At 43.8% G+C, this 26,402-nt stretch overlaps 1 protein-coding gene across 2 annotated transcripts; it reads right to left on the bottom strand.

The window, feature by feature from the left end:
* Positions 1–486: 486 nt before the first annotated feature.
* pias1a (protein inhibitor of activated STAT, 1a) lies at positions 487–24,985 on the bottom strand. Of its 2 annotated transcripts, none has more exons than XM_028956986.1 (14): positions 17,610–17,706; positions 14,613–15,048; positions 8,111–8,195; positions 7,922–7,969; positions 7,678–7,768; positions 7,415–7,549; positions 6,785–6,890; positions 6,496–6,569; positions 6,042–6,202; positions 5,815–5,945; positions 4,706–4,886; positions 3,984–4,123; positions 3,854–3,891; positions 487–3,777 (listed from the first exon to the last, which is right to left on the bottom strand). In XM_028956986.1, the coding sequence occupies exons 2-14, from the start codon at positions 15,043–15,045 to the stop codon at positions 3,493–3,495; spliced, it is 1,908 nt and encodes a 635-aa protein (XP_028812819.1). In that variant the 5' UTR covers positions 15,046–15,048; positions 17,610–17,706; the 3' UTR covers positions 487–3,492. The 2 variants fall into 2 exon arrangements, with proteins under 2 accessions (XP_028812819.1, XP_028812818.1); XM_028956985.1 differs by lacking the exon at positions 17,610–17,706 and adding an exon at positions 24,960–24,985 and having other exon boundaries at positions 488–3,777.
* Positions 24,986–26,402: the final 1,417 nt, after the last annotated feature.

The raw sequence follows: 26,402 nt of genomic DNA, 5'->3' as shown, positions 1-26,402 counted from the left end.
TGCAGAAAATTATTCGATTTTACTTTTTCCTGGCTATGATAATAAAAATGTTCTACTAATGCATGTGAAAGGTTTAACACCAAATGTAGTTTTTCAGTGCATTTAAGGATTTTAAACGGAACAGATTGGTGATTCTGGGAAATGTAGTGGACATCAGTCCCCAGCCATTACTGTCTAGCTGATTACACATGAGAGAATACACTTATTGTGAAAGTTGCTGTCATATAACTGGTTATTAATCACCATGAACTACATTTTACATGCAAACTTTAATTAATTTAATTGAAATCTACCAATACTATTGATCTACAAAATTCCACAAATGGCACTTGAGTGCATGTTATAAAATATGCTCTATAATTTGCATATCAACCAGTATTTTGGATCAATCACACACACTTGATTTTAAATAAGTCTACAACACAGATTTAACTCAATGCAGTTTATTACATCTAAACTCCTCTACATAAACAGGTAACATTCAATAAGTAAACAATTTATTCCAATGCAAGTAATAAATAGTTTTTTTTTTTCACTTAGTACTTTATACAAACTGACATTGGTCAACTGTACATCTTTTCTTTGCGTATGATCCTTTCAAATTTCCCTTTCTCTCATTGGACATGCCACACTTAAACAGAATCAGTGGGTTTAAGGCAGTGAGAGCAGATGTCAGCTTATCTCAAAATGAAGGACAATTTTTTTTAATTAAAATAAAATCCGGCCTTGAACACAAGCCCATTTTTCTAAAAATATATAAATAATCTGAATCTGATGATGCCACAAAACACATGAACATCACTGAAACATCCATTTTGCACAATTAACCATACACTTTCCAGCAATGGCCTATACACAACATGATCTCCCTTTATCAAGCTTCTTCAAAACACTGACATCAATTTCTTAATAAAAAAAAAAAAAAAGATTTCAGGCAATTTCACAAATGGCCCCTGGTCCAACGTGACTTGCACCAATCTACCAAACATCACTTTATTTACAGAAAACAGCTGAAGCCAAAACAGAGCGTCCGTCAGCAGCACACCCCTGGGAAAGAGATATGGTTATTGTGCGAAGGACACTGTTTCTGTAGCAGGGGTGAGGGAGGGGAGCAGGGCTGTGCTTATCCGGTCGTCAATAAATATAAGGTTAGAGAAGCATCCTTAACACTGATGTTGCAGGGTTCCAATGGCATGTTGAGGGACAACAAAAAAAAAAAAAAAAAAAGACTGAGGAAAAAAAAAAAAAGATTTAACGATAAGGCATGCAGGCTGGGAAACATTCAGTCTGTATCCACAATGACCACGTTTTATACGCGTTTGACACATATAACTAATAAATACAGAAACATGATCTAGTTTTTGGGTCTGCAAATGTTGACCATCGAAAACCAGTTTAAGTTGAGCCCAAGGTAGCATCAGAGTGTACACGTCATCGTCCACACTTTTCATCTTACAGCTGGTGACAAAAACTAAGCACATTAAATACATCATATACATCATGTAACGCAAAACAAGTGTGAAATCAGTGGATCAAAAACAAACATGTAAAAATCTATAGATTACAAAATCTATACACAAGTGATACATGGGACAGAATAAGGAAGTCGGCTATGCTGGACTGAATTTAATGTTGTGGCTCGCTGTTTTTTGACCCATCACTTGTGCTCAATTTTTCAAAAATTAACATCCACTCAAAATATTTTGTAACCAAAGGATCAAAATACACTGCTTCAAATCAGTCAGAATTTTCAGAGATATAAGACAAGTCAGAATACAGCCTTGAGAAATTACACTTTAAAAAACCTGCTTTGAACCATAGCTCTAGAACTACAGGTCTTCTAAACCAGTGTTAAGGCTTGACACTGAGGTGAGGTTTGGTAGCAATTTCACACACATTAACACACATGGACACAAATGTTCACGTTATGGACAACCACCAGCCTGCTTCAACTGTATGGCCTTTACAACATCCCCGAACCCCAAACAGAACAAAATGATACGAAAGACATGAGGAAGATGTGTCATTTGTAAATTAGAACCTGAGCACAGCAGTAGGCTTCCCTCTTTCATCTGTTATTTTTCATGAATATATGCTAAATATATCTGAAATAAATATGGAATATGTTCTTAATAACTATAGTGAGTTATACAGTCAGGAGGAAATTACTGTAGATTATATTCGTATGAAGACCTGCAGTAAGCCAGTCAATCAAGAATCAACGACACTTTTGTTATCAAAAGGTACTTGATTTTAGAACATTGCAGTGCTAAAGAGTTTTTGTTTGGGCTTTAACACAGTAATGTTGTTGCTAATTACACAATTGCTTCAACCATTTCCAAGTGGCAAATGCTACACTTTATCAACGCCACAAATTTACTGATGAAGCAGCGAGGCTCTGATGCAGTGACATTGAGCCAGATGATATAAAGTTACAGAGATAAGCAGGGACTGAACACTGAAGACATGAGGGGAGCCTTCAGATGGGCACATCAGACTGACAACAATGGACGGAACTGGTTCACGAGGACATCATCTGCAGGCACAGAGAGCTAACATTTTTTTGTGAGGGTGAGACCTTGAAGGCCACTGAAGGGAGAAGAGAGACCCACCTAAGATGGCAGACAGACAGTCTTAAAGCAGTGACTCCAAACTTGATCCTCATGACTCTGGGGTAATTTCTTAATATCACATGAAAAAATAAATATATATATTTATATATATTTTTTGTTTTGTTTTCCTTCTCCTATAAGACTAACTAATGACATTACTGAATGTTGCACTGCCCACAGCTTCCTTTATTCAGAGGGCGTTATGTACTCGAATGATTTTTGGCATTGTGCAAAATGGAAAGAAAGTGGTTAGAAACTAATAGAAACTAAAATAATAATGATGATAATGTGGAAAAAGAAGTGGAATTGCTTCTTAATAAAAGGAAAAGCTGGAAACAAAAAGAACTACGGCGGTCCTCAACAAAACCTTGAGGGCCGTAGGAATGCTTTCCAACAGGTGGAGAAACTTCCAGAACTAAAAACAGACAGTTATTCTCTTTCGGAGTACAACCTGAACCGCAATTGGGAAGAAGGTCTTGAACTGATTCATCAAGGTGTTCCAGCTAGAGTAACGTCTAATGCCTTTGATGCAGGACAAGGAACAATAGAGTATAGAACAGGATAAAAATTCAACACAAGATACAAAAGTTATAGTATAGCCAAAGGATCAACAAACTGTGGGGGGGGGGTCTTCAGTATCCACAGAAAAAATATCAACTGAAGTCAATCACCGGACAGAAAACAGTCTCAGATTTATGTACAAAAGTAAAACTGAAAATATATTTATGTTCTCTGTACATAGCAATGTTTTTTTTTTTCCTCCATTTTTATATATTTTTTTCTTTTTTAGAAAAGAAATGCTTAAATCCCGATTTTTAAAAAAAATTCCTTTTCGTGTTTACCTCCCAGTCAGTGTCTGCACAGTCTGTACTGTTTGGGCTCAGTCCAGCGAGATGACGTCGGGGACAGGGCCATAAATGGCGGCCGCTGCAGAGGCCTCGGCGCCAGGCCGTGAGACGGCAGGGAGGAGGTGGTTGTCTCTCAGGCTGCTGCCGCCTCCACCGTTGCTTGTGCCGTTAACGGGTGCCAGCGTTCCACTGCTGGCCGGTGTTCCCAGAGGTTCCAGGAACAGCTGAGAAGGACCATACGGCAAGAAGCGGCCCAGGAGCTCATGGTCTTCTGATGCAGAGGCTGCGGCCGCTGCTGCCATCACCATGTTGTAATGCTATCGTGGAAACATGAACCTCATTAACATTAATGATCTAAAACTAAACCTAAAAAGCAGTCATTCTGGCTCTTACCTGATTTTCACCTTGCAAAAAGGAGAAAAAATTCAGATCTGGAAAAGATCAAAAGGGTTTTGAGTAAGAATTGTCAGGTAGAAGTAAAACAACATAGTATTTTGCAACTTTAAAGCAGTTTACTGTTTACCCGAGAGGTCATTAGGTGTGGGGTAATAGTGGCGGTAGTCCTGGATGAGAGGGGGTGGAGGCGGGATATAACTGGTGTCCACTGGAGGCATGCTGGGAGTTCGAGTCACGGGTGATGCTTGGGTATGCAGATTCAGGACCCTGTTCAGACCACAGATAAAATTCACTTAGAGGTATAAAAGGATCCATTTTTAAAATGCAAGGCAGTCTGTACCATATAATCCTACCAAAACAATAGAAAAAGTTAAATCATCAGCCAAAACCAAAAAAAATACATATGTATAATCTCAAATAGTGAGAAGTGCTCAAATAGTGCACCTGGGGGGAAGGCGTGCGATATGTGGAACATGCTTGCTTTGCCACAGGGAATAGTGTTTTTTTGTTTGTTTGTTTTTTTTGCACCAAACAAGAGCGTACAAGATATATGAAGTGCAGTAAAAAGGTAAATATGTTGTGCATGGCTTCATTGTGACTATGGTGGGAGACCTTGTTTAAATGCCTAGGCGCCATCCATTCAGGGGACGCCACAAATGGAGGAATAAAAAAAAAGTGATTTCTTAAAACTATTTGGTATTACTGTTTCTTAATATGAAAAGACAAATCCCACATTAATTGATCTGCCTATGAAGTAGTAGTAGTAGTAATAATAACAATGATACGTAACTTTCCTAGGAGGCCACAGTGGGAGAGTAACAGAAAATAATTGAGAAGCACAGTTCTAACCCTTTAGTGACTTGAGGGGAGGTGGGAGACAGAGAAGGACAGGACATTTTAGCAGGAGGTTCATCTTCCTCTTCATCCTCTGATGAGCTGTCTAGTGTCAGGTCGATCACCTCCACCTTTTTACTGTTGCTGCTGGATGAATGGTTCATCTGCTCCTGTGCTGCAGGCCGACACTGAGCTCCTGAAACGGGATCAAGAAATCAGTGTCAAAAGGGAATGGTTATAAAAGTCAGTAAGCATCTTCAAACCAGCCTCACCAATACACTCAAGATGATCACATGAGACTGAGTGCATTAAAAGTTTATAAATGCTAAATGAAACCTTCCTACTTAAAATACAATATAATTACAATATATTTTTTTCTGCTGTAAATAAAAATGCTCTTTTACAAACTTTTCCTCCTCATTTCGGGTACAGTGAGATGATACACTTTGATGGAATGACTACACACTATTGTATAACAAAAAATGTATATAACTATAGTATATTTCGTTTCAGTACTTTGAATGATGTTAATGTCCATGTCACATTTCTTGATCTAAATAATAATGTTTTGCTTGTGTTTACATTGGTTCCTTAGAAACCAGCTCATTTATAATGGGGTGAAGGAGTGCCGACTTGGCAGCTAAGTGGCCTCAGTTGGCTCTGTTGAGAATGACATCAGCAGTTATCTAGCTGTCTGAAGTTGATGGTGCATCAGATAAGACACATGAACTTGAGGCACAGAGTTGCATTAGGTTTTATTTAATGGTTGGTTCGCCTTTTGGAGCTCATCGAAGAACATTACCCTGAAACGAGAGTCTAACTGAAATGCTGCTTCTCCTCCAGCGCTTACATTTCCTTCCTAAATGTCTGAGCGGCATTTCTCAGCCCCTTGCATGTCCCCTGTGTACTGTGACACACTCTGGTTTCACTCTCTCCGCCCTCCTTCTCTGTTTACCCACTGTGTGCAATTACACAGTCGGGGCAGAGTTGTGTATTCATGAAGCTGGAGGCAGACAGGGACCAGCTGAGCAGAGCTGAGATGAGAGGCCTTTAAATAGTCTCACTTACTCACGCTCTGTCTTTCATTGTCTCCGCATGTTTACATTTCTCCACATCTGCCTCACCTTCCAGACTGTTGTAAGAAGCAGACACCTCCTGCACTTCCTTCTTTGACCTCATGGGGGCCCAAGTGCCATCCTCCTTAAACTGGATCTCGTCGCAGTCCATGCAGCTGTTCAGGATCTCCATGAACAACCTGCCAGTAGCACGCAGAGAGTCAGGAGTCCAGTTACAGGAAGGGGTCGACATTTACAACACTGCCGCATGAGCCAAGGGCCGAGGAGGCGCGTACCCATCGATGATTAGGTGCTCGTAGGGGGCTTTCTTATCACAGACGGGACACACCCAGGTGGGTTTCTTCTCGTTCATCTGGATGTAGAGTGTGGCGTCAAAGCACTGCAGGTGTGAGCAGGTCAGCGCTCGGCACGGAATCATCAGGCGCATCTTCCCCAGCTGCGTACACGCACGAACAGAGTGTCAAAACATGGAAACGGGGGGGGGATAATCAAGCACAGACACGAAAAATGAAAACATCAAGAGCAGCCATGCCGACAGATTATGAGGGTGGAGAGAGATGAGACAAGACAGAAATATGAAGGTCCGGACAAAAAGTATAAAACACAGGGACTTCAACAGGAAACATGTTTTTAAAATGGTCTGATTTGAAAAAATAAAATAATAGTTTCTACACTGTTGCCTAAGTGGGATGGGCATTGAAAGCAGGCTGTAGTGGTTGCACTATTTACCGGACAGAGCAGAGACACCCGTAGACTTGTGGTGGCAATCTCGCTGTCTGGGTCCGCCGTGAGCTTCTCTTTGACTGCGAGAGGACACAGCGCTCATTAGCATCAGGCTCCTCTCCAAGGAGACACTTAGACTGGCTTTTTGCTGCTCTTGAGTTTGCATGGCAAAACCAACCTCGGCTATAAAATACTGTGAAAGGACCCGGCCAAATCAGGCGCCGGCCACGTGACAGGAGTTATAAAAGGCTCATTTAAAACAAAGGGAGCGGTCACAAAGGTGACTGCCACTTACTGAGGGCTCTGGAATGGTCTGGATTCCGAATGCCTTTTGACCGTAGTCTCTGCAACAGCACCGAGGAGGACTGCTGTTTAACCAGGTATACTGCCATAGAGTAACTCTGCGAAAAGAGAGGAAAAATATGTGTTCCATAGAGTTTAATACATATCCAGCAGATGGTCCTATCAACACCCCAAATGTACCAATTATCATAATTCAAGGAACATCAAATATTATGTGAAGTATGAAATTCACAGGTCCTGTGACTAGGCTCAACTAGGCATTAGATTAACATGACAATGACATCTGAAAAGAACAGATAGCCTTGTCATTTTAAAAGAATTCAATGACATACATTCTTATTTGGTGACAGGATCATTCTTTCTCTTGAAATAATCTACCAAACGGTTGGACGAGAGGAGATAAGGAAAGGAATATTGTAAAATGTAAATTCTTCGCTGCATGAACTATGCAGACGCAGACATCTCTTCTCCGATAGCAGTTGCTACCATTTTTAAACGTGGGAAAGAGCCCAAATGTTAAATTTCGTAAAGGGACTTGCCACGGCTGTTTCAAGATTGTTTCCTATTGAACAGTGCTGCTGGTAGAGGGGGGTGTCCAAACAAGCAAGAACTAACCACCTACCCTTCCAATTTCAGAAGTCCATGAAACCACTACAGTGTTGGGGACAGTGGTGGACAGTCTGACCAGTGAGGTAATGTTGATTGGTCGGCTAGGTCGCTTTTGGTCTACTCCGTTTTTGGTAGGAGGAAGGAATCCCTTTAGAAAAAATAAAGGAAGCAGAGTTGTCTTAAAGCAAAATAATCTTAAAGCAGGAACCATCAGAACTTTGCCCAGCTTTTATATGAATGACAAAAAAACACTAATACGATCAGTAGAGTTCTCACCGGGAGGTTACACGCCTTCCCATTTACTTTCGCACATAGATTGTGAGGAAAGTGGTCTTCCTGAGGACAACTTGTTTCTGATAAACAAAACCTGGGGGAGGCAGAAATAATACTTTAAAAAATGTATCAATGGAGATGTATATAAAAAAATGATCATTTATCAGAAGGCCTTATCCAGAGCAATTTACAATTAGTAATTACTGCTTCTGACAATATAGGCCAAAACTCAGTAAGCTGTTCATACCTTAACTGAACTTGAACTGTAAAGTCGCATTTGGTCCCAGAAATGTCCCTTCATGGAGAAAACATTGGGTCAAATACCATGTTTACAAAATAATATTCTAAAATAAATCATTAAACGGACAGGGCTCGACGCTGCCCCCTTGTGTCGGGGAGAATCCAGGTCGGCCCTGCACCACACAGGTTGACTTACATGGAGCTGCTGATCTGCTGGACCTGCTGTGGAGTTAATGCAAAAGCAAAACACGTTTCCTGGAAACGCTGGCTGTTATCTGAGGCTGCAGGGGAGAGAGAGAGAGAGAGAGAGAGAGAGAGAGAGAGAGAGAGAGAGAGAAAGAAAAAACAGAGAGAAGGTGGTGGGGACGGGAGGATGCTGGTTAATATTAAATAAATAAAGAACACTGACCCATCTGTTTTGCATATTGCAGAACAAGGACAAACTTTAATATCACCGTGTGGATAATGAGCATCGATATCCTAATACCAGCGCTAACTCCCAGCCCACAGCTACGTTTACACATATGACACGTATTAAAGTAATCACTTTACCCTTTTCCCTTTGTACTGAAGATGTCGACTTTCCTTATAGAAGTTATGAATATTTTACCACGGCCGTCAACAAATGATTAGTGTGTTTATCTACCTGAGATTTCAGACACAGCGTTGACAGAACGGCATCAAATGTCAGCGAGTCGTTCCAGGCCTTACTGCAGTCGTTTATTAATGAAACATTATCATAAAGGCTTTTGTGCCCATATAATGAAATATCCCTTTAAAAAAAAAAACTGGGGTTGAGGGTGTGAGGGAATGGGGGGGCGGTGGAGCGAGTGGGAGAGAGAATTAGAGCGAGGGAGGGAGAGTGCGAGCCACGGAAAGTGCCAGAAAGGAACCGAGCATTCGAGAACGAGAGATAAAGGAAGCGAGCAAGAGAGAGTGAGAGAGGGAGGGCACTTAGCAAAGCTCTCTCTGTGTGTGTGTGTGTGTGTGTGTGTGTGTGTGTGTGTGTGTGTGTGTGTGTGTGTGTGTGTGTGTGTGTGTGTGTCCATCAGTCCGTCCATCCAGTGGCTGTAGCTGTGTGATCTCATTATGTGCTGTGGGGGAGGGGAGTCCCTGTATGACAGCAAATCGCTGAGGTCTTCATTCAGGGACAGAACCTCAACGCACTCTTTGTTTTCCCTCCCCGCCACCTTTATTTTCTCAGACAACAGGAACTGCTGTTCCACTCTGATTACACTTTCTTCCATGTCAGCCCGTTCGTCCTGAAGTTAGTAAATAAATAATAGAAGCGGTCATGGAAAGACAGCGGTATGATGAAAGCAGAAGGTAACAGGTGAGACTTTCGGCCACAGAGACGCGCGTTACATCCTCCGGTTTTCCTCTTGCGTGAGACTGTGGCCAAACTGCACCATGCCTTCTCAGTTGTTCACCGAAAAGCCCGTCATTCCACCCTGAGCAGCGGTTTATAAAATAAAAAAAAAAATTAAAAAAAAAACGTACCTGCTGTTAAGGGACACGTGCCCACGCGACTGAAACCAGACGGGTTCCGTACAAATATGACTCGCGACTCGGTACTGGACTGAAGGCGGAAACTGCTGAGAAGCAGCCTTTCCACTGAGGCCAGCAACGTCCCTACGGGCAAAAGTCCCTATGAATATACAGGATGAGCTCAACACCTTCATGCCAGGAAATATCCTACGATACAATCATGGCGGGAAAAAAAAAAAATGATAATAAATTACAGATTTTCTAAGTCAGCTGCGATGTACATTCACAACACCAGCAAAGCGGTACGGTGATACGCCCTCATTCTGCTCCCCCCTACTAGACTCTCATGCACCGTCGGGGCTGTAATTATCCTGGATGACACCGGTAATTAGACCGGCCAGCGTTCCCCAGATCGCGAGACAATATAACTGCGATAAATTAAAAAGCATCAAAACGTCAATGTTCCCAGCAGCAAAAACAACATTAACAACATCATAGCAACATATAACATTATTTTTTACTAAATATTGTGCTTCGTTAAGTACTGGTTCTGGTCCCGAGCCCAGGAAAAACACTTTTGCCAGACCGGATGACCCACTGATGCGACCCCTAATGGGGGCAGCCGAGGAGAGACAACGGCAACTTGGATTTTATTACCGTCAAGTTAAGACTAAAACCTTCCACTAGTGATCTACATAAAACTCGCCTCTGGTGACGATTGGGGACATTTTGACACAACACGTACATTTTTCCCCATTGACAAAGTCTACGTGTTTTGACGGAAAACAAAATAGGCTAAAGGCGGCATGAAGGTTCGACCATGCTTCAAGCAGCAGACTGGTGATCTGGAGAGTGACCTGAACCCTGGATAAGAACGCAGCAGCAGCTTCTCCTTCCCATCCAGGCCCCTGGATAGAGGATACAACTTTGCTCCTTTGCTGCACCTAGATGTGAAGTTGCTCTGGCCTTCCTCAACGGCGGCCGCGCGCAGCCTTCCTTACATCACCTCTTTGCCATTCGGCGCAGCTATAGATGACGCATCTTGGCTATCGCGTTGCTCGTAAAGCCCTGAAGATTTAGAGCAGCAGGAGGAAACACGCACGGGGCTCTCGGGGCGCCTGTTAACATAGTACTGCGGCGAACTGGGGGTGGTTTTTTTCTCCGTTTCCCCCGCCTTTTGTTGTGTAGGAGTCGGGTTCCACACGGCTCCTCGGTTCTGCGGGGTTTCGTGCATGGCGCTGACCACGCATGCGTGGGGAGCTGTCCGTCAGTTTATCGGCGAGTGAACAGTTGCCTTTTTTGAACGCAGGCCTGCTATTTGAGCTGCGGTCTGGGCACGCGTGTTTAATGCGGGCGCTGGTTTTGGTGCTGAGCCTGCTGGTTGGTTGCATGCTGACACAGGCTCGCTCGTCCGGTGCCATGAGAGGAAATAATACAAATCTGTGATGTTCACTAAAAGCCTGGATGGTTTCGGTCTACTTCACTCCTGTTGAGATGGAAGCCTTAATCACCCGGCGAACAATGTTAGTACAACGTCATGACCTCACAGATCCTGAACAGTAAAAGGAATATTAATCAGAATCGATAACGTGAACAAATTTCAGCATGAAGAGAGGCGATTAAAAACATGAAAAATGCATGATATCCCATACTGATATGCATAATGAAGAAAGGACTACGGGTCTCCAGCACAACGTGATGAACATGGCCTGTTATACAGTGCACGTGCACACACACACACAATAAAACAGGCCTGCCTGAGGTAGAAGGCTGCTGGTATTATCAGCTGCAGCAAAGAGAAAGGGACAGAGATGGGGGGGGGGGCGGAGCTGGAAAAGAAAAGAGAAAAAAAAAAAAAAAAAAAAAAAAAAAGGAGCAAGATAACATAGGAAAGAAAAAAGGGAGAGATCGGCAAAGGGACACATAAAACGATGGCATAACAGACAGGGAGACAAAGGAAAGACAGAGTGACAGACCAATGATGAAAGAGAGGGAGGATTTGAGAGATGGACAGGGAGAGAGAGAGAGCGCGGGAGCGTTGGTGGGGGAGGGGAGGCGGCGCTGTCTGCTGGAGGAGCCCTGTTTTAATTAATCAAGCTGCTTAATTAGTGTCAGGCCTTTATGATTAGGATAAAGAGGGCCTCCTCCTCCTCCTCCACGTTATTCATCAGCAGGCCACTCGCCCCCACAAATCAACTTTACGTGGCCGGAGCGCTGTCTCGATTTTGGGGCCGGGTGGACGTCCTCGGTCAGCGCGGCGTGCATTAATCAACACGTGTGTGTCGCGCGAGCGCCGCGGCGGGGCCCGAGCGCTCAGGTCTGTGGCTCACTAATGATTCGCCGTGCGTCGGGGAACACAGGTGGACGCACCTATGATTTCCTCACTTTGTATGCAAATGCAGCGGCGAGGCGAGGAAATGACGGAGCCAGAGGCAGTGTGTATGTACAAGCAAACTGGAGGCAAATTAATCACGAAATGGCATCTTACTCCATTAAGATGCTAATTTATGAAAATGTGGACACATCCGCAAATTTGCACAGAGCCGTGGATTTATGAGGAAGCGATAACTCAAAGAAGATGGCAAATGATAATAAAGGAATAGACAGAAAGGAGCCACGTTAATCAGCAAAGGCTTAACAAACGAGCAAACACAACCTCAATTTATTCAGAAACTTCATACACTAGCTGAAGGTGTTAAAGATGCCACGGGCAAAGCTTCAACATGACACATACACGACTCTCAAAAACAATCAGTCCTGCCTCCAAACTCCTCGCATCTCACTTCAGATTAAGGCAAACATGGCGTCTGGTTCTCCTCTTAACTCGCCATAGCAGGCACTGGTAAGCCATACTTCATTCTGATTGGCCCGGTGACCGCCATGCAAGAATACTGTATAATGCAAGGTTTAAATCACTGTTCTAAATGAACGTGCGATCCCTGTAGATCTCTGTAGCCATAGTAACGGGCCACAGCAAGCCCAGGTACAGCGGTTAAGGCTGCCAAAGTTGCATTAACACATGACTGTATTAATAACACATCAATGCTAGGAACAACACACTGATAATGCAATATATTGTGATGCTTCCTCTGCAGGGGCGTGGCCACAGGGCCACCCCCACCAGACCCGCTAAGTTATGGTGACCAGATCTTCTCATTTCCTCAAACATGTCCGGCCGGGTTTTCTGGGTGATTAAGCATTCATCACATGATGGGCTTCCTACATGCATATTCGTGCTAGAAATAAGACGCTGTACAAAATGGCAAAACTTTCTGGAAATCTGCGACAAGGAATCTTTGTTATCACCCACAACCCCAATTTTCAATATCAGTTTCCCCCAAGCCACCCCTTATATACTATATATCCCAACAAAAAATAATGGTATAGTGATAGTACAGTACTTTGACTTCATAAATTTCATAAAAACATTAGCGTCGCTAATTTATTTGACAATTTATTACCGCTGTATTACCATTATTATTGCCTCATCACTTGTCATTACACCAACCACCCAAATAATAATTGTAGAGTCATGGCCAAAATTGTTGGTACCCCAGAAATGGTCCCAGAAGTATTTCTCACAGAAAAGTACTGCATTAACATGTTTTGCTATACACATAAAAAATTGTGGATAAAAAAAAAAAGTTGTTTCAAGCATGTGATGCTCCTTTAAACTCACCTGGGGCAAGTAACAGGTGTGGGCACTATAAAAAAAAATAATCACACCTGAAAGCAGATAAAAAGGAAGGTAGTTCACTTTGTCTTTGCATCGTGTGTCTGTGTGTACCACACTAAGCATGGACGACAGAAAGAGGAAAAGAGAACCATCTCCCATGGCACTGTAGCTAATCTCTCTGGGCGTGGACGGAAGAGAAAAGTTAATGAAAGGTTGCAATGCAGGATAGTCCAGATGATGGGTAAGCAGCCCCAAACAAGTTCCAAAGAAATTCAAGCTTTCCTGCAGGCTCAGAGAGCAAACTATCTGTTGACGTTTAAATGAAATGAAACGCTATGGCAGGAGACCCAGGAGGACACAGAGACATAAAAAAGCAAGACTACAGTTTGCCAAAATGTACTTGAGTTCCAAAATCCTTCTGGGAAAATTTACATTTACAGCATTTATCAGACGCCCTTATCCAGACTAAGGGTTAAGTGTCTTGAGGGCAAGACAAGGGCAAGACACTAAGGGTTAAGTGTCTTGCTCAGGGACACAATGGTAGTAAGTAAGATTTGACCCTGGGTCGTTCGGTTCATAGGCGAGTGTGTTACCCACTAGGCTACTACCACCAAATGTCTTGTGGACAGATGAGACCTAGATAGAGCTTTTTGGTAAAGCACATCAGTCTACTGTTTACAGAAAACGGAATGAGGCCTACAAAGAAAAGTCCCTACAGTCAAACATGGTGGAGGTTCAAAGATGTTTTGGGGTTGTTTTGCTGCATCTGACACTGCAAGGCATGCAAGGATTACCAAAGGATTTTGGGTCGCACTGTAGGGCCCAGTGTCAGAAAGCTGGGTTTGCGTTTGAGATCTTGGGTCTTCCAGCAGGACAATGACCCCAAACATACTTCAAAAAGCACCCAGGAGTGGATGGCAACAAAGCGCTGGAAGGTTCTGAAGTGGCCATAAATGAGCCCAGCTCTAAATGCCATTGAACACCTGTGGAGAGATCTTAAAAATGCTATTCGCCCCTTCCAATATGAGACACCTGGAGCAGTTTGCAAAGGAAGAGTGGTCCAAAATACTGTGTGAGGGGTGTAAGAAGCTTGTTGATTGTTATATGAAGCAACTGATTTTTCCAAAGGGTGTACAACCTAATATTAAGTTAAGGGTGCCAATAATTTTGTCCAGCCCATATTGTGTGACATTGTCAAATTTGCTTTTTTTCCCGTCCTGTTTTAGTTTTGTTTCAATACACAAATAGGGAATAAACATGTGTATCGCAAAACATGTGTTAATGCAATATTTTACTGTGAGTAATACTTGGTTTTCTGGGAAAATTTCAGGGGTGGCAACAATTTTGGCCTTGACTGTACTAATCTTGCTTTGTGGCAGATGGTTTGTCGTGGCTGCTCCTTATTTCACACAATCTCAGGACTGCGGTACATGACACAGCCGGTGCTCCACAGGCATCTCCCCGAGCAGCACGCTATCGGCTAAACGAATAAACGACCCGCCCCACACCACCCCCAAACACACATATTACCCACCCAGACTTGTGGGCTTGATCAGCTCATCCAGCACATCATAGAAAGGAAGTCTCTGCAGCTTGACGTCCGGGTGGACGGGATGGAGGGCGGCAGGGAGGTGGGGCAGGCCCAGCTCATGTTTGGGTCCCAGGAGGGAGATGGGCAGCAGGGGCGAGGGGGCGCCATGCCCATCGAAGCCCAGCTGGGTGAGGCCGGCGGGCAGCGAGCTGGCGGCGGAGTGGACGCTGGGCAGCGCCAGCTCGGCGGGGGACACCATCTTGATGGGGAAGCGCCTACGGTAGAGCTCCTTGATCTTCATCTGGACGGCGGGGCTGCAGCCGGCCTTCAGCAAGTGCAGGGCCTTGGTCAAGAGTTCGTGTTTGCGTCCGTGTTTATTCCGTCCAGCGTATCCCAGCAGTACCTGGAGCTCCGAAACTCGAAGGCTCATTACCATTTGCTGAAAGTGAGAGGTGGAAGAGAAATTAATAAAAAAAAAAAAGAATATTGAAATAATGGTTTAAATGCAGATGCCTGTCAATACTTTTATAATAATAATGCTGAGAAAGATAAGAAAAAAAAAATCTCCTTTCTTTCACAGAAATTTCATGCCATTAATCTGCAGTTGTCCTACTGGTCCTAGAATGGCAGGATTTTATTGGCCAGCTCTCTTAACTGCAGCCATCTGTGTTGTGCTTCTACAAATGACTACAAAATCAAAAACACTTTCATCAGGAAGTTGGAAACAGCAGAACTATCTTTAAAATTCTCTAATCTGCAGAGAGCGCAAACACATGACCAGACAAGTATTTCCATCAAAACTAGCACACACACACACACACCTGTCCAGTTTCTAGAGCCAGACCTTGCCATCCCAGCTCAACCAATAATCCCCCCCACACACACACAGACATTGGAAAAAAAAAAAAAAAAAACTCACACTTCCTCAAGCAAACAGCAGATTTGCTCAGATTTGCTCAAGCCAGACTGTTTACTGGCAAAACAGTGACTCTCCACACACAGAACACAGTGACAAAGAGATTATGCAGACAGGACAGCAACACATGAACACACACAAAGCAGACACAAACACTAGAAGTCCATAACGTATGCACACACACACACACACACACACACACACACACACACACACACACACACACACACACACACACTCCCCTGAGGCCAGGCTGTTCCCATGCCTGCTGGCAGAGTAATGGCCTAGCATATGAAATATGCATGTGGAGGGGGTGCAGAGAGACATGGAGGACTGCAGGACAAAAAAAAAAAAAACCCACACACACACACAGCGGATGTGTAACATTCCTCCAGCCCGAAAGGAGGAGAGTGAAAACAAACACAGAAAGGGAAAACACTGGTGTAGAGAGAAGGGATGGATGGCCACAAGACACACACGAAAAACTAGTCCATTATCATTGTCGAGCAAATCAGAAGTTCTATCATCATCTGGGGCTGGACAGTAACACAGTGACATGAACTATGACCCCTGGTGATACGGTCTGTGCCCCTCAGCATGGGTAGCAAAATTTACACAGGTTGTGTCTCAATAAATATCATTTATATTAGTTATCTATTGTAAACACACAACTGCCAGTACCATGAGAAGGTTAAATTGAAGCAGTTGACGTATCAGTGGATGATATATTCTGATATATTCATGAGTTCTAACGGCAAATGAGAATTTAAGTAATTAGGAACTGGCCATGTGACCTTCAGCATTGTGCGATTTCTGCTCCATACTTTTATCTCAAAGCATGCGTAACCCTTCACCTGAACCAAATAATAATTCCAGTATTTGATCAGGTCTGCATGAGGAAAAAAAAAAAAAAAAAAGACAGACCCAGAGAAAGTAAGCAAGATGGAGAGAGTAGGAGTGGGGGGGGGTGACAGACAGACAGATGGACATGAAAAGGAAGGGGGAGGGGGGTTAAACCATGACATGCTCTCCAAAACAAACTAAATTCTCCACAGCTACAGCAAAAAAAAAAAAAAAAAAAAAAAAACGACATGGGAACAGGGACCAGAAACATGCCAGAGATGAGTCCCCCACCAGCCCCTTACTGTATCAGATTTCCCCCTACACGTCCCTATAGAGTGGACCACCCACTGCTTCTCCCTATAGATCAGCCGGCTCGTGTCACTGCGCTCCATCGTATCTACACAGGGCTTTGAAACCAAGATTCGACAGCCACGTTTTTATTAGTCTAAATATAATCCCTTAACAATGGCCTTTATATGCAGTCTATTATTTAATAAGACTGGGGGTGTAATAGAGCCATGTGCATGTATGGGACCAGTTCCCCAGAGTGTACATCCCTTTTAGGAACACACACACATACACACTCTTGTCTAGGGCCCTATTATTTCCGTATTACAGAAAATGCATACAGAATCGCGGAATCCAACAAATAAAATGCGTTGTAAAATGCAGAATTTCCGACCGCTGCAGCCCACTACATGTTTCCTGTTGAGGCCGGACGTTCGCAAACACCAACACAATGTAAACGCGCGGTCAGCTACGGCGAAGAGGCTGTCAGTATCCAATCCGTACCACTTGCCTGGTTGATTTTGTGCAAACTTCGTGCGGTTCAGCAAACAAATCAGCTGATTCAAAATGAGATTTTATTAACATGGTTCCGGTTCATTATGCAACTTTTCTGTATACCAGGTCTCCCCAATGTTTAATTAGTTGATACATTTTTTTACGTTGCTTTCAAATGTAAAGCTCTTATTTTACTAATGGAAGAATGTGTAATATTGTGAAATGGTCCTTTGCATGAAATGTGCATATTATTTTACAAACGCACACAGTAAATGCCCAAGTAATAAAACAGTAATTAAATGTGATTTGTTATGTTGCATTTGTTCTTTTTTCACAGCCACTGCATAAATCACATGGTTTTTATGTGAATAAACCATGCAATTCAGAAGAATTAAGCAGGGGAAATTTTTTTTTTAATTTAGTAAAAAATAAAATGGATATCATACTTATCTCAACACCTTTAAACAGTGAAGGTAGAGCAGCTCTGTTTTTGAGGGGAGCACAGACAGGAGCTCTATGACGGGCAATCCGCCGCCATGTCGTCTGAGACGTGACTCCCAGAGGTCAACACAGCTGCAGACCACATGGGGTTTTAAGCCATCTAAAACACAAGCAGCAGTCTAACACAAACAAACCCACTGAACACAGCGGCGGGTACATAAGGGGCGGTGGTGCAAAGATGTTAATTTACCTTTACTGATGTGGTCATGACGTCTGGAAGGACGTCTCAAGGGCAACCGTGTCATTAAAAAAAATTACAGCCATTTAAGGATGAATAATGAGTCTCAAACTCATCGCAGAGAGTGGTCACACGTGCACTGACAACGGCCACTGTGAACAGTGCTATAGTTATACAAAAATCACATGGACCATAAATGAGAGAGGTGTGCCATCATTGTCTACTGATAACCACGGTACGTTCAATAACCAGTAACGCCAGGTAGAACATATGGAACAGTAAATAACACCAATGAAAGACTGGCAGCCTACTTGCGTACCACCAATACGACTTAATAAACTGTCGGCGAATGGAAGATGAACGCATGCTTACATTCATGGCGCTGCCATATCCGGCACCTCCTCAAGAATAAACATTTATGTCTACCCGCTCACTCTTTCTACACAACGAAAAGCAAAAAGCTAAGTGGTTGTAACCTTACAAACTTTTATACTGTTTTGCTTCTGTACTGTGGAAAACAGAATCTGCTTTTTAAAAGATGCATATTCTTCCTCTAATGGAATGCAGTATTTTACATCATGCCTTGTGTCTTGATAAATATGTGCAAACCTACTGATATACAGGTTTAATTTAAGAATTTCAATTTTTGAAACCCTAGATTTATTCAATATTTCATAATACCCACTGTACACTTTTTATACAGGATTTTTTTTTTTCCTGGGAGGTGCTAAAAATAGTCCAGAATGATCTAATTTGTCCAGAATGATAGAGCGGGGTGGGTGTGAGAGCTGTCAATCATTGCTATAGGCTTAAAAACATTGCTTATTGAAAGTAGGGGTGATAGAAAATATTGATACAGAAACTTGTGATATTTTACGCGGTGATATTTTATCATGTATTTTTGTATACAAATTAAATCCAATGTGTTGTGCTGTCGAGCATTTTATATAATGAGGTCAGCAAACATGAGAATAAGCATATGGTTACAACCTCCACTACTCTAGATGGCGCTGTACCGCTGGGTAAATTTAATTACTGCATTTCAGGTAGAGTGAAATCACAAAACGTGACAAGACCAATCACAGCATCTTGTATTCCAGCTCTGTTTTTACATCTTCAGTGAACTGTAGAATATCGCAATATATACATAATAATTAAAGTTAAACTTCTGGATTCGAGAAATAATTACACACCAACAAAAAGGCCTAGGCAATTATTCTGTTAGTTTCATGGGTCGGGGGGTAGTTTTATTCTGTAAATGTTCTGGAGAGTTTCGGATACTGGAGAATGCACCTTGTGTTATGAAAATGTGTTAATGGAATTTTTTTTTAATTCATAAAAGGTTTGCTATTAAAAAAAAACTGTTGCATTGAACTTCATATGCAGATGTAAAGGTACAGAAACAAATTTCACCTAATGCCTTATTAGGTGAAATTGAATTAATGCAAGTGTGCGTTCCAATACAGCGTTCCCCCGCTCCATCCACTTACACATTTCAAATGGGGTTTTTTTTTTATGAATTTGTTCCCGTCACTGTCCCCTGCTGACCTTTTGTGGTGCTGTAGCCTGCAGAAGGAGGATAACCTCACCTTCTGTATCACCTTTCCTCAAATGCAATCACTGAGGATAAAGAGAAGAGAGATGACAGGAGCCATCAGACGGGATTACAGTGGTCATGTGAACTCAGTGCCACCTCGCAAGCATGAGGAAATGTGACTGTCACGGAGACAGCAGCGGTAATGTGACACGTTCTCATGGACAGAAACACACACACAGACAGACATTAACACAATATTGTGCAGGCAAGCTGAAGGGATGTACAATGAAAATAATAATTGCAATTATTCTGATGATGCTATGACAGTTGCTAAGTCTTTTTATTACATATAAAGACTTACACATACATATTTATATATGAAATGGGTAACTTTATCATGAATACATGAGTATCCGAGTGTGTTATCGAGGAACACAAGCTAAAAACTTGAGCTCATGATCACAAGGCTAATAAAAACAGGTTGTTCTGAGCACGGGCTCGCTACTGTTTCAGCGTGTTGCTATGGTTACGTTGTTTTCGGCTACTTTTTATGGCCCGCATATGAATTTAGAACAGCGAATGTGCTTGAGGTGAACTGCTTGTGCATCCTGCAGTTTTAGCACAAAAAAAAAAAAAAACCTACCTCAGAACTGAGCTCTCACCAACGTCACATTATATTTATATAATATACCATGCTCTAGACTACAATATTAAACCAAAGTCTCTCTGTTGTTTAAAGGATTAGTATCCTAGAGGTTAGAAAAATACTTCAAGACAATGTTTGTTGTGTGGGTTTTTATCGCAAATCTGTGATTTCTTTTTAAATTATATGCAATTAAATGTGCAACTATCACGCCCACAGAAAGGTCGCAGCAAAACTACAGGTGCGGGTTCTAGCACCACATGCAGTGGACAAACAGTCAAGCTCAAGAAAACCACCTCCCCCCATCCGCGCGGAGTACCTGACCATTACTGAGAGCCCTCATTCCCGCCCCGCAGCCCTTCCCGCTCAGTGCCAGGCCCGCTCGGCCCATCCCCCCACTCTCCAGCCCTGTAGCCCCGCTGGCTGCAGTTCAGCAGCTCATACCTCGCTGTATTGTGCTCGCCGCTCTACAGCAAGGAGAGGGGGGGAGAAGGGGAAGAAGAAGAAGAAGAAGGGAAAAAAATGGAGGTCTGTGTATGAAAGGCTCTGGTGCCTAACAGAAAACAGAACACGGGGGACACCACCTGATCTTCCTCGACTCTGGAGGCCAGACGCAGGGAACGCGGCACAGAAAGAGGATCAGGTAGCGGTGGTGGCGGCGGCGGCGGCCCGCACGGCCTCAGCTCTGGGTGTGGCTCCCTGCCCACGAACCAGGGACGTAAACGGTTATTCGGATACTGAAGGCGATCGAACTCAGATAACGGCAAACCCGATATCTCGGCCTGGTTCGGATTTACAGTAAGAATGTTGCCGATGGAGAGCACACTTCATTCCGAATTCACAGCGGGAACCTAAAACAGACTTTTTATTTACACGAGAGAGACAATTATTCAGCAAGACGGCAACTAAGTTAACACAGGACAGGAAATGGCAGCGCAGGACGAATGGGGTTCTGTTAAAAGTACAGCGGTCAGGTTCTTCCAGATCACCACATGTTTTCAATAATCTTTCATGCTTAATGGCATATTAAAAAGGTACAATTTCACATCCCAACCCCAGCAAATTCCACGACAGTTCACTGTAACTGCAGTATCCACAGGAGAACATCTGAAATACCAAACAGCAGCAGCTTCACAGCTGCAAGAAGCTGTTCCACCACCAGGACTGGTCTGCATCTTACTGAAGGAGCAGGTGACTTTTCACCGACTGCGTCCCCTTACCGCTCGCTGCTAAACCCAACGCCGCTGCTAAACCCATCTGTTGTCAAAACAAAAGCAGCTCTAATGGTATTAATGTGTGTGTGTGTGTGTGTGTGTGTGTGTGATGGAAACAAAACTGTCATGCAATCTCTCTTATATGACTGGACACTATATCAATAAAATGCCATTATTGGACAATGAAGATTCATGTGGTCACTTCAAATATAACATCTCTTGTTATGCACTGTGTGATCACGTCACAATACACAGTAACACACACGCGACCGACCGTGAAACGCTCACCTTTCAGACGTGAGGGGGGAAAAAATGTCGATTCTACCAGTGCATACAGGCCCATCCTTCAGATGAACTGTGAATCAATTACGCACTTGTTGACAAAGATGTTAAAAAGATGCTTCTACTCTGTAGAATGCTCTGTAGTGCAATGTCTCAGAGAGCACACAGACCAGGCCATAAACTTTCACGATTAGGGCCATTAATGATATTAATATGCAAGACATTCTGATGGTTCGTCTGACTGAAGGTCCCAACAACATGCAGGGTTCAAACTGTCAGCATCAGTGGGTGGGACTTAAGTCACTAGTTATGTCATTGCAGGCTTTCATTTTCAAGGGCAAAATCACATTTAATGCATCAAGTCCCAGTAAAATTAGACCATTCATGCAAGTCACTTTTAATTCTAAAACCAATATATTATTTTCAATATATATATTAACTGTGCGTACCGTGCTTCTTCTGATGAGTAAAGACACAATGTTCCTACACAGCAGCTGAGTAACGCGCTTTTGGTAAAACACTGAGTCACATTACGGCTCACATTATTTCAGCAGATGCGTCACACACTTCTCACACCTGTGACAACGCTCGAGGTGGCCCCATTTTCTCATCCACTGATGACAAATTACAATTAACCTGCCGAACAAGCATACGGGAGCATTTTGTGCTTTGGGCGAACAGGCAGAAAGTGTCACTAGAGGGACTCTGTGGGGGTTATTTAAGGCCTAGAGTTTAATCCACTTTACAGTACGGGCGGGTTCTGACAGAGCTCCCAATACTCTGAGGCATCTCCTGAAACATCAACAGATGGAAAGTAAAGCTGAGGTCGGCCTGTCGGGTTAAATACGCGTAGTGCGCGCCATCTCCAGCCCCTCCAGGAGGTCCGGGAGGTCACGGTAACCTCTCTGTTTTCTTGTGAGGGGAAAAAGTGGAAAAAAAAAATGTATATTTCTGGTACAGTTCATTAAAAAAAAAAAAACGAAGGCAACTTGTTCCGGTGAGAATAAACCCGCAACGTTCCGACTGGATTCAGGTGGCCGTGTCCTGAAGAACAGGAGCTGTTATCGCCTTTTACACCCCATTTCAACAGTAAAATCTAACAAGGTTGGGACGAGCCGATCCGTGACTGGCACCTGTTAACATCTTGTGTGCGGTTCTGATCCCAGTGGACCAGCGCATGGTCTCGCAGTGTTGGTGCAGCTCGGTCAATCTTGCAGTCCCGGCATTAGTAATTGTTCAACCAAAAAAAAAATAAACCCAAGAAAGTTGTATATGAATGCATGCAACTTGGCTGCAGCGGTTCACAAGCTGATCCCCACGCTCTGGTGTATCTGCCGCCTGATAACATCAGCGCTGAACCTCCCGTGCAGCGACAAGTTTTACTGCAGCTCTACACAAAAAAGCAAAAAAAAAAATCACCGCTCATCTATATCTCCGCCCTGATCGGAACCACGCCCGCAAGCTGCAAAAAAAAAAAACAAAAAAAAAAAAAAAAACTCAACTCGGACGGTTCCTAGGAACCGTGAATGATCCTCATGTCTTCATTGCACCGGCCATGCGCTCCATTACCATTACCGAAACCGTCCAGGAATAATAATAAGTCAAAACTCATTCCTGCACTTATTCATTCGAGAGATAAATCCCCGACTTAAACAGGAGGACAGAGTATAAATTTAAAAGGCGAGATATCAAATATGAATTATCAGGCGCGAATGCGGAATGGGAGCGCGCATAGAATTTCAATGGAATCCACCTTCACGTGGGAAGGAGCAGATGCGGTGGATCTGTGAGGCTCTTTCCATGGAGCGTTTGAAAAAGGCGTTTCGTCCTACAGCTCGTAGAGGCTACGACACGCCCCCTTTTGTGATGGACAGTGTGCGTTCAACACGATCTTCAGATCGACAAAAGGCAGCGGCTTAATTCATCTGGGTGACGCTCCTCATCACCTCGCCGAGTCGATGTGGTAGGAGACGTGCGAAACACTTCCCTGCTGGGTAATGAAGGTTCACCTGGGATCTCTGCCGGGGGGCAGGAAAAGCAGCGATCCCTCATCCGATCCCATCAGAGGAACTCCGCACCATCTCGTCCGTCCCAGACGCGGTTTCCGCATTTATCTCTTCAGTTGAACAACGTTAAACGTGCGTTTCAAGGGAAAGTCGCAGTGGCCAGAACTGGGCGCTATGAACACCAAAAGCAGGCTGCAACACGCACCCGGCTGCCGGGCCTGTCGGGGCAGAAACCCAGACGCTCCATCGCCAAGGAGAAACCGGGGTGCACAGGACACCTCGTGACACCCCCAAAAACCTCAGTGTGAGGGTGTGAGAGAAACGTTCTCCTCGCGTGGAAGCATTGCTCCGGTCAGCTCAGCTTCTCAGGTCGTGGGTGGCAGTAGCCTAGTGGGTGACACACTCGCCTATGAACCGAGAGACCCGGGTTCGAATCCCACCTACTAACATCGTGTCCCTGAGCAAGACACTGAACCCTGAGTGTCTCCAGGGGGGGGACTGTCCCTGTAACTACTGATTGTAAGGCGCTCTGGACAATTGCGTCTGATAAATGCTGTAAATGTACATTTTGTAAATGGGTCCCAGGAGCAGGAAGGCCGAGAGCCGCCATTAAACCTGAAGGTGCTTCAGCAACGTTTCAGCACACGGCCTCCCCTCACAGACTCTGTTTCCCCCGTTGCGTGGAACCGATTCGTGCAGGTCGTGGGTCTGCACCTTCACGGCGGTGCGTGGACACGCAGCGGGAGGCGGGAGCCGGTCGGCCGCCTGCATGCTGCAGCGTCGCTGGCTTTTTATTTGACGCCGACACGCTGAACCTGTTGACATTTAACAAGTTCGCAACTGGTAAAAAGTTCAAGACGGCGCGAGATAAAGTGCTTCAGATCTTACACGTCGCGCCTCGCGTATTAATATAACTACTTTAACTCAGAGAAAAATAGATTAATCAAACATACAAAAAACGAAATTAAATTAAAAAAATAAAATAAACCCTCTTCGGCGAGATGGGCGCAATATTCTTGTCGGAATCCGCGTTAGAGAGAAAGTTCCCGTGTTGTCGCGCAGCGGCGTCCACGGCCCGAGAAATAACTTCCATCTCCCCGCGACGAGGCTGCGGGGCGGCCGCGGCGGGTTCCACCGTCACCCCGCCGGTCGCCGGAACAAAGCAGACCGCAGACCGCACACCTTCCACGCGGCTCCGCATCCTCCTCCTCGTCGTCACCGCCGCCAATAATAATAACACCGACAATAATAACAATAATAGCAACACGTTCTGCGTTATCGCGACAAGCGCCGGCTTTTTTTGTTTTGTTTTTTTTTTTCCACGGCGGCGGTTCGGAACGCCGGCGGCCCGGCGAGCCCTGCGGGCTGAAGGGGACGCCGAGCGGCGCGCCGGAGTTGTAACGGCGATTAGTGAGGAGAATGTTAATTGCAACGCAGAGCGCTTTACCTTCAGTTCCGCACTCTCCGCCATCTTGTAACTCCTGGCGCAGGCGTGATGTAGTCCCGTTCGAGACGACGGGCCGGGGCGTGTTCGCGAAGATCCCCGCCGAGCGCACGACGGCGCGGCAAAAAACAACGCGTTCACGAAAATGAATAGGTAATTAAATCAATGTACATAATCGCTGTTTATACGGTAAGTATTTTGACGCGGGGAGTAACCACAGTGTTGTAGTAGCAAACATAATATTTTAAAGCATTGTACGAATCAATATGTCGTCTTTTAGAATTGTTAATATTCATATAAACCACAATGTTTGCGTTCCCATGATCAAAATTTAGCATTTTCATTTTCTTGAACGTTAAGCATTTCAGCCTTAAATGTGTCTTATATTAGCTTGTTCTTGGCAAACCGTACTATTATTTGCATTATTACGTGTGCGGCGCCAAGCCATTATGAACGCGCCCCATGTGCGCAACACTAAGACGTTGATCATTATGAACACACCCATGACGCTGCGCTGTTGCACGTCTTGGGCAGGTTCACAGGGATCAACTCTAATCATAACGGGGAGCTTTTGCATAAACAGTTTAGAAGTTACAGTACCTTTCTTCCGTGAAGGATCACTTTATTGGGTTGTAGAGGTAGTCTATAGTCAAAGTTAATCAAAATCATTTAAATTAATCAAAATATAATACATTTGAATGAATTATTAAGAATATCTATTTTTAAAAAGCCTTAAATTTGATGTTTATGGCATTTATCAAACACCCTTATCCAGTGTGGCTTACAACCAGTAGTTAAATAAACTACTGTAAGTACAATCAGTAGTTATCAGTGCTCAGGGACACAGTGGTAGTGCGTGGGGTTTAAAGCTGGTTCCATGGGCAACAAACCTTCGCTTCCTCAGCAAAATCCGTCCAAGAGGAGATTGTCTGATGCTTAGTGGTGGAAAAAAAGTTAAATTATTGAAATAATGTGCTGAAGAGATATTCGCTAACCAGTTAATTTCAAGAGACTATTGATAGTGTTGCGAATAGAGATGAACAGCTTTCTAGGAATGAAATAACCTTTTTTTTTTTTTTGTATAACCAGTCCAGACCTTTCACTGGGGTGGTAAAAGTACATAGAAGACTGTGGTACACTTCTCCTTCCAGTTTTGGCTGCTCCCATTATGTGTCGCCTCATCAAACAGACTCCATTTTTCCCTGTCCTCGTATTCTTGCTCCTCCACACCACCAACCTTCATGTCCTCTCTCACCACATCCATAAACCTGCTACTAGGCCTTCCTCTTTTACTCTTCTCCACTGTGCACATGTCCAAATCAACACAATCTTGCCCAAAGGTTATGGTACACTATGGAAAAAGACGTTCTTTATCATCATAAAATCAACAACTCTGTTTTCTCTTACCTGCTAAAACCTGGTATGCACCTGTGCATGGAGCAGTAC

The sequence above is a fragment of the Denticeps clupeoides genome, chromosome 16 (genome assembly GCF_900700375.1).
Source record: "Denticeps clupeoides chromosome 16, fDenClu1.1, whole genome shotgun sequence".
Lineage (NCBI taxonomy): Eukaryota > Metazoa > Chordata > Actinopteri > Clupeiformes > Denticipitidae > Denticeps > Denticeps clupeoides.
This window is presented reverse-complemented; position numbering and strand designations above follow the sequence as displayed.

Bases quoted from the DNA above. Each gene is read 5' to 3' on its own strand.
- pias1a (XM_028956985.1), bottom strand. From the start codon at position 24,983: ATGGCGGAGAGTGCGGAACTGAAG. The intron at 15,049-24,959 runs GTAAAGCGCTCT...TCTCACTTTCAG, and splicing joins CGGAGAGTGCGGAACTGAAG to CAAATGGTAATGAGCCTTCG. The intron at 6,891-7,414 runs GTAGGTGGTTAG...CTCTTTTCGCAG, and splicing joins GGACTTCTGAAATTGGAAGG to AGTTACTCTATGGCAGTATA.